We start from the raw sequence: 12970 nt of genomic DNA, 5'->3' as shown, positions 1-12970 counted from the left end.
TATAGTCCAAATATTATTGTGAGATAATAATATTTGACTTTTCTATTTTTGACTTTGATCACTCACACTGTGATCACTCACACTGTAATCACTCACACTGTGATCACTCACACTTTCATAAAAAATAGAAGTCCATCTATTTTTCCCAACTTGATCAATCATCCATAGACATGATCCATATGTCTAAAAATAGACATAGTCTAAAAATAGACTTGCGCCAAAAATAGCTTGCGGGCCCACTTAGTGAAGGCGACTCTTTTCACTAAGCTCCATCATCTTGTTGCACTCTCAACAAGCATTTCTTGTTGCACACTTTTCAACATTATCAACCCGGTAGTTCGTAACAAACTTGGAAGCGACGGTGCTGTATGCACAAGTACTAGCTCTTGTCGCAACTTTCACTTGGTCAACTGGCACAAGTCCACTAGGGCTCAAGCCAACTTCTATGAGTTATCAGAAGAAGCTTTTTAACCGATGAACGAAAGCTATCTCAAAGGAAATTAACCTACTGTAGGAAGGAACTGAAAGCCAACAAGAAATGAAAGCCCTAGCAAACCCTAATTCTACCAGCTAGTCCTACTGATGCAAAGGTGGGAATGCAAACTACTGAAAGAGGTGCCATTACTTCTAGGAAGGTGAGATGCATGTGTCTAGACTACTTTGAGCTAAGGAAAGCATATTTTTGTATTTTTGTTCAAGTTGTTGGAATTATTGTGTGTGCTTCTAACTGGGTCTTGACTGTGCAGGGATAGATCAAGGAGGGAAATGCTTGGAAAAGGTCAGGAAGGCTTAGAGAGGGTCTAAGGAATCCCTAACATCCTTTTAGAGAAGTTCACAAAGTTTAGATGCCTAGAAACCGTGTTTACAAGCTTCTACAGGAAGTCTACAGGGGTTCTACATGATGTTCAGAATTTCTACAGGAAGTTCAGTAATTCCTACAGGATGTTCTGCAATAGGATTTTTGGGTGATGGATGAGTGGAAGAGGCTATATGGATGGACAGGGAGGTAGGAGGGGAGCTTGTGATGGCTTATGGACAGATAGATGAGATGAAGAGGGGGTGTGCAAAGCTGGTTGGTCTAGATGAGGTTAGAGGAAATGGAAGGCCGAAAAGGTAGAGTCACGTGGGTGATAGAAGAGTTAGGAGGCAAGTGGTCTAACTGAGAGATGAGTGGATGGCCTTGGCACGGCTTAGAAGGATAAAGGAGTGAGGGAGTAGGACTGCACAGTGTAAATGAAACAAATGATCCATGTCTTGCACATAACCGAAATTTCATCAACCTATTCTAACTGTTTTTATGAAACCACAGAACAACAATGTGATTTTGTAAGGAAAATCTTGCATGGTACTAAAGCAAAGATTCATTCCATAAGATCTGAACGCATGGACGCTGCTACAACCGAGAACATTGCATCAAAGCTTGCATGAACATGTAAAACAGTGTTTTTGGTGGGTGGCACGGTCTGCAATTCCAGTCCCTAAACAGAGGTGGAAGTGAGTGTGCAGTCAACCCTTTTTGGAACTCTGATTAACTGCAATCTCCTTACTCTAATCTAAACTACTGAAAGCAACTTTGTTCATAAAACTAACCTACTTAACCACACCAAGAAATTCAACTCAGCAAACTGTGTTTCCAAATGCATGTAAAGGAAAAGAAATACAATGCTGAAAGAAAGGTAACAATACAAAGGAAGGAGGCCTATCTAAGACTATATCATCAGCTACTATATCATGGCATGCCTAGCGACAGTTACTTCTATTTAACTTTTTCCTAGGGATAGTTACTTCTAAGGTGTTAGTTACCTTTTATGGGCACTTCAGTGAGGTTGTATTAGCTTCGGGAGAGGGATGCTTACCTTAAATGTATAAATACTGGTTTCTATAGACTCATAGAGTCATGTTTACTTTAAAATGAAATACATATCTATTAATTAATGTAAAACTTCAAGTTTGCAATCACTGAGAGAAATAAAATCAAATCATGCATTTAATACAAAAATGAGAAATATACAACATATCAGAAATCATCCCTCTCATCTTAGATAGATTTCACTCAGAAAGACTCCCAGAAGTTTAGCAAACCATGTGAATTTTAAGTAAGGCCTTCCTCGATCAATCTCAACCCAAAGCGTTGAGATGGATCTCAAATAAAAAGTGTTCATTTCAAGCTTTTCTTTATGGTTTTTCTGAGACATTTCACGCCAAATGAAGCAGGATTGATGACATTCCGAAGTTTGGCTATATTCCTTGCAGTTGCCATAGTATGTCCAGCAACAGCAAAAGTGTCACGAGCAACCTCACCTACTTCGTCTCCAAACCTGCATTCAAAGCACACCAAATAATGAAAACCCTAGTCATAACTAATTTTAAATCTACTTCAAATTACAATGTTTCAACAATGTCCATCATTTCTTCAGATGTCTGCACGCACCTGTGTTTGACAATGTCTGTTGCCACCGTAGAAGTTGATATCAAAGCATCCTTCCCAGCCTCTTCCACAGCCTCCATAATTTGGTCTGCAATTTACAAACGCAAACCAAATCATAACAATACTTGATGATGAAAACATGTTTTGCACGTAAAATGAAATAGGTATTCACGTACTGAAAGACTCCCATGAAACAAGAAACATCTCCCCGGGTAACGTCTTGAAGAATTTTTGTCCAGCCTTGGAGTTGTTTGCAGATATTCTAACTACACCAGTTGTTAAATCATGGATACTCTTCAGCGCACTCTCACTAATATTCTCTGTCGCCTTTGATAGCCTTTTAACCCTAGCCATGCATAAACACAGACAAAATCAGACAAACTCCATTAACACTGATAAAAACTCTGAACATCTTGGAATTTTTTACTCTTTTCAATAAGGGTTTTGAAATATTCCAAAGTATTTAATCTGAATCTATCATATTTTTAAAACATTCGAAAATCCATAATCAAATTAGATTGAATTCTTTAATCAGAATTTAAGTGAGTAGAGAATCCACTAAAGATAAATTAATTGGCCATGACGATATTATAAAACATGGTATAAACCATAAGATTTAATGTTCAAATCATTAATAAACCAATGTTCAAATCCTAATAATAAAGGAATGAAGCTAACTAAGAAAACCAGCGAAATCATAAAATAAAATCAACAAAACACCCCCATTAAATTAATTTTACCTTGCAATGCTTTTCACCAATCGAGGATTTATCTCTGAACCCTTCGTCACATTTTCCTCCATGCAATTCTTAAGGAGTTTACCACCTTTTTCGACCTGAGAAGAATAAGCCCCACTACAAAAATACAGACCATTCACGAGCTGTCCTGTGCCAGCAGCTATTGCTTTAGCTAACCTACTACTGTAGCTTTTGCGTCGTGAAGATTCCTTGTGCACAACAGATGAATCAGTGAATTGGGCATGTTTCTGAAGTAATTTTTCCAACAGAGCCAGTGAAGAGGATTCATGTTTCCCCTTGAACGAGACCACGTAATTCAATTCCTCAGCGGGAGCAACATCTGATACAATAACAATATCCCCGACCTCTTCGAAGATCTCCTCTTCTGGCGGACTCACAATCAAAAATAGATAGCGCACCTTATCGAGTTTAAACGCACGCACAGCCTTGGAAATAGGCCAGCGTAGATTATCTCCAACTTTAGCGACCAGAGCTAAATCTCTGCGTCCCTGAACAATATGGCGAACTATAGAAAATTCGCCTGTGCCCACTTCAACACTCCACTCTCCATCCACCAGGTAAACAACTGCTAGAGAAATTGTTAGCAGAGTTTCTCCGCCTGCAACAATTTTCAGGTCTACCCAATCAGAATGCATTCCATTCTCATCATCGGCACAATTTGCAATAATTGCAGTCTCGCATTTCTCAGTATCTTCTGAATATTTTTCAATATATCTCGATTCAAGGGGCATCTCTGTCCAAACAGAATAGAATAGATCATCATTGTCGATATTTACACCTTCCTCAGAATTTTCCGAGTCTGGTTCAATTTGTGAATCTGGCTTATTATCTTCAGCCTCCTGGATCAATAAGGGTTTCGGCATACCAGGTTTATTGGCCATTTGGCAAGAATGCCTACCCTTCCTTCGGCTTCCTTAATGAAAATGCGTGGCAGCTGCCAAGTTGGAGTCCTTTTTAGGGTTTCAAAATATCGGAGGATGCGAAGCACTAACGAAGCACTAATTTGCTTTTCGTAATTCAGATTTCTTCGATGCTTGTACCTTTATAATAATTTTTGTTAAAGGTTTTTCCAAATATTCACAAAGGAGTCGGCCTACCGGCGGCCTAGGGGTAGAGAACACGACAACCAATATATGGTTCATCTTAATTCCCTAATTCCCAAAGGTTGGTTGAAGTTATAGGAAGATTATGATTATTTTCAATGGTTATGAATTCTTAAAGAAGTAAATAAATAAACGAGAAGCATATTAAATTTTATTATTATTATTATATTTTATATTTTATATTTTATATTTTTGTTGAATTTAGTTATTTAATTTTTTGAATTTTAAATGGTTAATTTTTTTATTAGTTGTTTAAGTTTTTTTAGACATTATATTATGTTTAATTTGTAGTTTGAGAAATCACGATCAATGAGGTTGCAAAATTATATAAATTATACATCTTATTCACCCTCTCCTACACCAATCCACAAACATTAAGGAATGACTTAACAATGCACACCATCATCGTTTATTCTAGGGCTAGTAGGCATTAAATCTCTAATTTTAATATTAGAGAATTATATTATTATTAATTTATTACTGTTATTGTGATAATAATGGTACATTTTTTTGTTGAATTAGCTATTTAATTTTTTGAATATTAAATGGTGATTTTAATATTAGAGAATTACTTGATTTTTTTTTCTTATTAAAGTATATGCAAAACACATAAGGAAATAACTTGGGTAAACAAACACATATTTAGTTTGTGGGTTGGTGCAAGATCATCATATCTCATGCCTTGTTACTAGTAATGAAAATGTGAAAAAATAACAATCTAATTTAGAGATATGATTTGAGATACTTCAGGAATGAATTTGAATATGGTGTAAAAATATGAAATGTAGGAAAACATAATTAGCCTTTTGAATACATGATTTTTATCTACAAAATGAAATTGTGTATGAGTATGAGAATTTTTGGGTTTTCCCAATGGTTGTATGTTGTTTTCATGCAAAATTTAATGCATATGCTTAGGTTAGTGCTAACTTTTTTTTCTAAGTTAGGCTAATTCTATTAATGAAAAAATATTGTACACTGAGGCCGTAGCCTGTGCATAGCCATGCCTTATAGTTGGCAAAAGATAGTAGAAATAGAGTCCGGACTACCCAAAATGGGAAACTAGTCCAAATCAAAAATAGAGTGCAAAATAACTTGCTACCCATGCAGGGGAAACCAACAATTACGCATAATTGTTTATGAGTTTTTCAAAATTAAACAAAAAACCATCCAAGGATCCTAAAACTATCAGTTCTTCCTGAACCCCCATTAACTAAGCTAGAAAGGACACGTGGTAGGCTGTGTGGTGGACCAAGTGGCGAACACATGGCAAGTGGAATGGCTAACTAGGAGCGAGACAAAGGTGATGGGTGTTCCTCCACAATGAAGCACCTGTACTCCTCCATGTTGACATCTCCCTGGTGGAGAGCCTCTATGTCATCAGGTTGCTGCGCTGGATGTTCTTCCTCAATGAAACAGTTGTAAGGTTCCACCTCTTCTTCTGCCTTCTGGTCTGCTTCCATCTCCTTCCCTACTTGTCCCATTTCCTTCTCAATTTGCCACATCCTTAATTCGTGGGTGCTTGTCTGAGCCATGTCCAAAGGTGCTTTGTTGTGGCCACCTCCATCAGTGGCTTGCTCCTTAATTGTGCTAGTTTGGCCACCACCTGCAACGGTCTGTCCCTCGATTTCGTACTCCATCTCATGAAAGCTAATGGAGATAGTGGTAGTGATTAGGGGCCTGTTCATGGAAGAACGGAAGGTGAATTGGGTAGAGTGGAGATGCGTATGAGGATTTGAGGGAACACCACTGGGGGCGAAGCAGGATTGGAGGGACTTCCGCTGGGAGGCAACGCAGGGGGCGTCAAATGGTGGCTGTGAGGTTGACAGCAACCTCTGCCTCTGCCACTGCGGGTGTTTGGGTAGCACCCTATAATTTGTTGGGCCAGAGAGGAGGTGGACTCTGAGACTGGGGAAGGTGGGGGACAAGCCAGGCTTCCTCTGCTTCCGCCCCATCCACTGCGCATACGATGATAAGTTTTCATCATGTTGGCTCCAGAAATTTGTGAATTTCTTCTCGAATTTGGCTCAGGGTAATGCAGAGGCTTAGTGAAATTAATGGGCGGCTCTGAGGAGGGACTGGCTGCAAGGGCAAGTGGAAGATGTAATGGCAGGCCAGGCTGTGGGGGAAGTGAATTCCTGGGCCTAATTCAATATAACAGAGGAGATAGCAGTGCCTACTGGTGGAAGTGAGAGAGTTGGGGAGATAGTAGTGCCTACTGGTGGAAGTGAGAGAGTTGGGTGCAGCAGCAGCTTGAGGGCAGCGGCATTGCAGAGGCAGAAGATGATGGACATGTGCAGTGGTAAGAGTATTGCGGGTATTCATTTTTGCGTGGAGCTGAGGTGGGTGGTTGCAAGAAGGTTGGAGACAACGTCCCCTTAATTGCCATTTATGGCTGTTATTAATATCATGTTTAGACTAGTGTGCCAGATTACGGAGGGCCATGTGGTTTAGCCACATGCCATTCCGTTCAGCCGCCACCGCATTATTCCTTCTGAGCACCCGCATCTCGGGGAGGTTAGTGCTAACTTTGAGTACCATAAATAATGTAATTCCATTACACAAAATAGTAAAATTGTAAAGAATAGATTCTTCTTGTACATATCTAATTTTTTTAAATTATAATTATAATTTTATCTTCTTCTATTCTTTTTTAAGGTCATTATATCCCTAAAATTACAAGGCATTTTGTGAGGACTATGTAAAAGGGTCTTTAACATTATCAAACAATTTGTTTTATTTTTCTAAATTCTAGGTATCAGCCTTCAATACTTCATCATATATTTTTATTTCTTGTTGAAAATGTAGCAAGGGATGACTTCTTTGACTTGTGTCTTAGTCAAAAATGCCAATTCCAGTTCAATTCCATAGTTGCTTGAGTTAAATTTTAGCTAACCTCTGCGATGTGGCCTATCACTAAGTTATAGTGAGTTAATTAGAGTTAGATGGCATGCAATGAGTTGTAGACTAATTGTTGACTAAAATTGGTTATCTGGTAGAGTTAAATCTAGTGTCTATTAGTTAATTGATCTCTAGTTCTAGAATAGAGATAAATATGAGTTTAGTTGAGTAGTTTGACTTTGTGTTAACTCAACTTACTCTCAGTTAACAATAACAACTGCTAAATTTAGCCCTAATAGGTCATGCAATTGAAGGAAGGCACAATCGTAGTCATTATTGAATACTAGTTTTTGTGTAAAGGTTAGAGGGTAAAGCAATGTTATTTCTCTCTTGGAATTTGCAGAAGGAAATAAGGGATTTTCCTATCTTTTAGGGAAAATTTGTTAGTGTCCAACCCTAACCCCTTTATTTATGTAATAGGGCCAAGTCATAGTTATAGTTAGTTAAAGAGTTAATAAAGCCCGTATTAATAATTGTAAGTGCTTGACCCGCATTTAAGAAAGGGACCACAGTTAGTTGCAAATGGGCCATGGTATTAGATAGATGGTATTAAGAGAACTATGGCAATGACCTATGGTATTGTATGTATGAATCCTATATAAAGGATAGAGACTCCCCATTGAGGAATATCGTGTCTTACTTTGTAATTGAGCTTTGCTTTGTTGGGGGTTTCCCCCTCGAAGAGGCAATTGAACATTGCTTTCATCTCTGAAAAATAAAATACTTACTGTTTTTCTCATTTTGTTCTGTGTTCTGGGTTGCATTTCTTCGTATATTTGGTATTATGGAATTTTTCGTAGGTTGACAGCATAACAAGTGGTATCAAAACACTTTCTAGGGCTGGTGGTACCTCCATTTTTGGCATAAATGTTTTTAGGCTAGAGACGTGTTCCGATGTCTTTAAACCAAAGATCTGTAGTCGAGTGCATAAACCTGTGGATTTGGGGAGGCACGCACGCAGGAAATACAAGAGGTGGTCATGCTTGCTGGACTCCCTTGTAACCCCTGTGGGTACCCCTTCGAGTAGTAGCACATTAGACAGAAGCGCGCATAGACTGTCCTCCATGTACCCTCTAGGTATATCGGAAGCCCCTTAGGCTCACCTGAAACCTCGCCTTAGATAAACTGTCAACTGTCTTGTTGCTATAGTACACCAAGAACAACACTCGGGGAGATTACTCGTGTGTACGATAGGGTAGTCAGGAAGTAAAACTGAAAGTACAGTTGATCCTCCTTAGTTAGTTACCTGAAAGATTGGGCTGAGTACTATTGTTGGACCCTTATGTATATTGCAATTTGTAGCACCTGACACTCCATTGAGACCATAGTTCCCTCGACTCTCTGAAGATTGCCCATTAACTTATTTAGCAGATCAGATCTAGCAGTTGGAGTTCTGTTGTGGCCGCAACAATCAGATCCACCATTTGAGGGTCTACTGCCATAGTACCATTCAGATCTAGTAGTTGGGGTTTGGTCGCCGCTGTAGTACAACTCACATTCAAAAGTTGGGGGTTTCACAGGAAGATCAGACCATTTACACAGTGAGGCTTGTGGCTCCTATAGCCTAGGGCGATTATCACAAGACATTGGGCAGGATCAATTTTTCGATAATTTGGCCACTAAAGTATTGATAAGTGGGGAGTGAAACTCCATTAAAAAAAAATGAGACTTAGCCCATAAGAATCAGATGACGAGTTGATCACAGTGGTACCATTCACTTGTTAGCTTCGATTTTCGGGCGGCCCCAAATTTTTTCAAATTGACGACAAGCAACCAAGATCTGTGTATGTTAGAAACCAATGCTCAAGTCATGGCCAACGAGAAGATCGAGCGCCTTGAACAAAAGTTAGATAAATTCCTGGGCCTAATGGACCAGATGCAGAAATTCATGGACCAATTCAAACCGAGCATGTTGGGGTTGCACTCAGAGGCACATGGTAGTGATGAAGACCTGGAAGGAGAATCTAGCCATCATATTCACTTTGATGGAAATCAACAACATTCCCACCCTCGGCCACCCAAGCTGGATATGTATAAATTTGATGGATCTAATATGATAGTATGGGTAGCATAAATGGAACAATATTTCATTCTGAATGATATCCGAGATGATCAAACTAAACTACGTGTGGGAGCCCTTTACTTGGACCAAGAGAGATGGCAAAGGTGGCAATGGCATAAAAAATTCTATGCTGAGAACATAACTTGGTAGGTGTTCTCAAAATTTCTTTGTATCTGCTTTGACAAAGAATCTAATTTTTTGGGTCATCTTACTAAGCTTCGATAGACATGCATAACAGAAGAATACATTGCAGCCTTTGAGACATTGGCCTTCCACACAGACGGTCTAGGAGATGAATTCTACTTGGAATGTTTTATAAGTGGCCTCAAAGAAGCCATCCAAGCACATGTCCGAATGCACCACTAGTGGGCTCCAGTATTGTAGCAATAATGCTACAACTCCTGGAGCTTCCTTCTCTAATTTTATCAACCCGGTAGTTCGTAACAAACTTGGAAGCGACGGTGCTGTATGCACAAGTACTAGCTCTTGTCGCAGCTATCACTTGGTCAACTCGCACAAGTCCGCTAGGGCTCAAGCCAACTTCTATGAGTTCTCAGAAGAAGCTTTTTAACCGATGAACGAAAGCTATCTCAAAGGAAATTAACCTACTGTAGGAAGGAACTGAAAGCCAACAAGAAATGAAAACCCTAGCAAACCCTAATTCTACCAGCTAGTCCTACTGATGCAAAGGTGGGAATGCAAACTACTGAAAGAGGTGCCATTACTTCTAGGAAGGTGAGATGCATGTGTCTAGACTACTTTGAGCTAAGAAAAGCATATTTTTGTATTTTTTTTCAAGTTGTTGGAATTATTATGTGTGTGCTTCTAACTGGGTCTTGACTGTGCAGGGATAGATCAAGGAGGGAAATTCTTGGAAAAGGTCAGGAAGGCTCAGAGAGGGTCTAAGGAATCCCTAACATCCTTTCAGAGAAGTTCACAAAGTTTAGATGCCTGGCAACCGTGTTTACAAGCTTCTACAGGAAGTCTGCAGGGGTTCTACAAGATGTTTAGAATTTCTACAGGAAGTTCAATAATTCCTACAGGATGTTCTGCAATAGCATTTTTGGGTGATGGATGAGTGGAAGAGGTTATATGGATGGATAGGGAGGTACGAGGGGAGCTTGTGATGGCTTATGGACAGAGAGATGAGATGAAGAGGGGGTGTGCAAAGCTGGTTGGTCTAGAGGAGGTTAGAGGAAATGGAAGGCCGAAAAGGTAGAGTCAGGTGGGTGATAGAAGAGTTAGGAGGCAAGTGGTCTAACTAAGAGATGAGTGGATGGCCTTGGCACGGCTTAGAAGGATAAGGGAGTGAGGGAGTAGGACTGCACAGTGTAAATGAAACAAATCATCCATGCCTTGCACATAACCGAAATTTCATCAACCTATTCTAACTGTTTTTATGAAACCACAGAACAACAACGTGATTTTGTAAGGAAACTCTTGCATGGTACTGAAGCAAAGATTCATTCCACAAGATCTGAACGCATGGACGCTGCTACAACTGAGAACATTGCATCAAAGCTTGCATGAACATGTAAAACCGTGTTTTTGGTGGGTGGCACGGTTTGCAATTCCAGTCCCTAAACAGAGGTGGAAGTGAGTGTGCAGTCAACTCTTTTTGGAACTCTGATTAACTCCAATCTCCTTACTCTAATCTAAACTACTAAAAGCAACTTTGTTCATAAAACTAACCTACTTAACCACACCAAGAAATTCAACTCAGCAAACTGTGTTTCCAAATGCATGTAAAGGAAAAGAAATACAATGCTGAAAGAAAGGTAACAATACAAAGGAAGGAGGCCTATTGCTCTCAGGTTGGGCGCAACCCCGAGAGCTATGGCTCCTCTAAGAACTCAGAACTGAACTCAAATTTGCCTACTTTTCATTAAAAGATAATAGTCATAAGTCAAATAACATGCCAAAAATGGCTTACAGAGAGCAAAACAGAGCTATCAGCTCGTAGTTCAGAATATGCAGCAAGGTTTCAAAAGTCCCCATCGAAGGCTACAACCTCATCATTTGTACATTACGAGGGCCAAGTTGGTCTCCTAAATTAGTGGGGTTTGGCTGACCAAACGAAGAGTAATCTACTGCTTCCTCAAAATCCGTTTGGCTGCCTTCTAGCTCGGTGGTGGTGGCTGTTGGAGCTCGGAGTTGGGGGTGAAGATCACGAGGAAGGCCATTCAATGCTGTGGACAACCTTCCTACAAAATCTCGATCCCATCTTGGCTGTCTCCTAGCCCTCATCTGTGTGGTTTTGCTCCATTAAATGTCAAAAAACCTGAAATAAACATGTGTTAGCCACCTAGGAATAGTGACTACCCTCATTTGTACAAATGACATAAATATACTAAAAAATGATGCATAAGTTATGAAAAATGAAGGGTTGAGCAAGGGTAGTTAGGCCAAATGAGCCCAAAATGTTACCAAATTTGGGGCTCATCATCACCCCCCAACTAAAATGATTGCTCATCCTTGAGCAACTAATCCAGCTCCTCATCCTTCATTGCTTTTACTGCCACCCTCACATCCCAAGCTTCTGCAGTAGTGTCCTCCTTACTGACATGGAACCCAGCCTTTCTTTCCACCTCTTCCCACTGTCCATGCTCATCTTTCTCTGTGCTGCCTTCCATCAATCCTAACAGCAGAGGTGGGCTTAGCTTGAGGCCAATCCAGCTGGCCTGGAGGTTTTGCATGGATTTCTTATAAAGGGGCACCCGTACTAGAGCTTCCCTCATTCGAGTTGGAGTATGATATTCTCTGATTTTTAGACTTTGGGCCAATGTATTCCATCGGCGGGTGCAAGCTTGAACACAGTTGTCCCCTAACAGTCTCTCCATATCCTCGAAATGCGCTATGGCCTGGGCCTGCTGATCCATATATTTCAATGAAGCTTGAGGGTCGGTGGATAAGTGTTGGTGTGCTGATATTAATGCAGTTGGATCCCCTCGTTCTGCTCTTATTAGTAATGGCTCATTCAGCTCTCGGTTCATGACCGCTTTGGCTTCTGCTGCTCTTTTGTCTTCATGGTTCAACCATGAGGCAAATTCCATTAACTGCATATCCCCTAAGACCGTGTTGGGATCCCATGAAGTCACATTAGGAAGGGCCAAATTATGGAGGTAGAACTCCGATAGTTTGGCCTTATCCTCTGATGAACTGGTATTGCATAATTCAGTGAACTGCTGTGGGTCTTGGAGCTGAGAGATACCCCTTTGCGCCAAGGTATTGATTTGAAATTGTAGCCATTGGTCTCTCAGGTACAGGCCATAGGATTTGGCCGGCTGTCTGCATTGTATAGCATCCATGGCCCAACTGGCCATGCAGGCCACTTGTGCCTCTTTCTACTGCAGCTGTTGTTTAAGAGCTTGCACCTCAATTTGTGCTTGCAGTTCTGTTTCCTATAGATGTGTGGTTGGCTCCCCAAGACCGATTTGCAGTTCCTTTCTGCCTTGCTGTTCTGCTGTGATGAGGATGTGCTTGTTCCTCTCCTCAGCTCCTGTAGCTGCAGTCTAAGTTTTTCGTTTTCTTCCTGTAGGAACACCCGCTGGCAATTTTCCACGTGTTTAGCCATAGCTAATTCCCTTCTTTCCTCCTTGAGTTGCTCCTCTAAGGGGCCTATGTCCGCCACACCTTTTGATTTGGCTATTTTCATCCACGTGTGTGTTCGTACTCTCTCTTCCTCCAATGCAAAGAACAGTGGCACAATGAATTTCTG

General features: G+C 40.4%; 1 protein-coding gene across 1 annotated transcript; it reads right to left on the bottom strand.

Moving 5' to 3' along the window:
* Nucleotides 1-2158: 2158 nt before the first annotated feature.
* LOC149197286 (senescence/dehydration-associated protein At4g35985, chloroplastic-like) lies at nt 2159-4067 on the bottom strand. The gene is made up of 4 exons (XM_089408637.1): nt 3169-4067; nt 2605-2774; nt 2432-2516; nt 2159-2318 (listed from the first exon to the last, which is right to left on the bottom strand). The coding sequence occupies exons 1-4, from the start codon at nt 4065-4067 to the stop codon at nt 2159-2161; spliced, it is 1314 nt and encodes a 437-aa protein (XP_089264763.1).
* Between the last annotated feature and the right edge of the window lie 8903 nt (nt 4068-12970).

The sequence above is a fragment of the Pinus tabuliformis genome, chromosome 2_2, assembly GCF_031772625.1.
Source record: "Pinus tabuliformis cultivar Carrire ecotype Pingquan chromosome 2_2, CPIR1, whole genome shotgun sequence".
Classification (NCBI taxonomy): Eukaryota; Viridiplantae; Streptophyta; class Pinopsida; order Pinales; family Pinaceae; genus Pinus; species Pinus tabuliformis.
The sequence above is the reverse complement of the archived record's forward strand: the minus strand, read 5'-3'. Positions and strand labels throughout refer to the sequence as shown.

Excerpts from the sequence above, each read along its gene's own strand:
- LOC149197286 (XM_089408637.1), bottom strand. The coding sequence starts at position 4,067 with ATGGCCAATAAACCTGGTATGCCGAAACCCTTATTGATCCAGGAGGCT. Across the intron at positions 2,517-2,604 it reads TGTTTCATGGGAGTCTTTCA|ACCAAATTATGGAGGCTGTG; the intron begins GTACGTGAATAC and ends TGTAAATTGCAG. Across the intron at positions 2,319-2,431 it reads ACAGACATTGTCAAACACAG|GTTTGGAGACGAAGTAGGTG; the intron begins GTGCGTGCAGAC and ends CTTTGAATGCAG.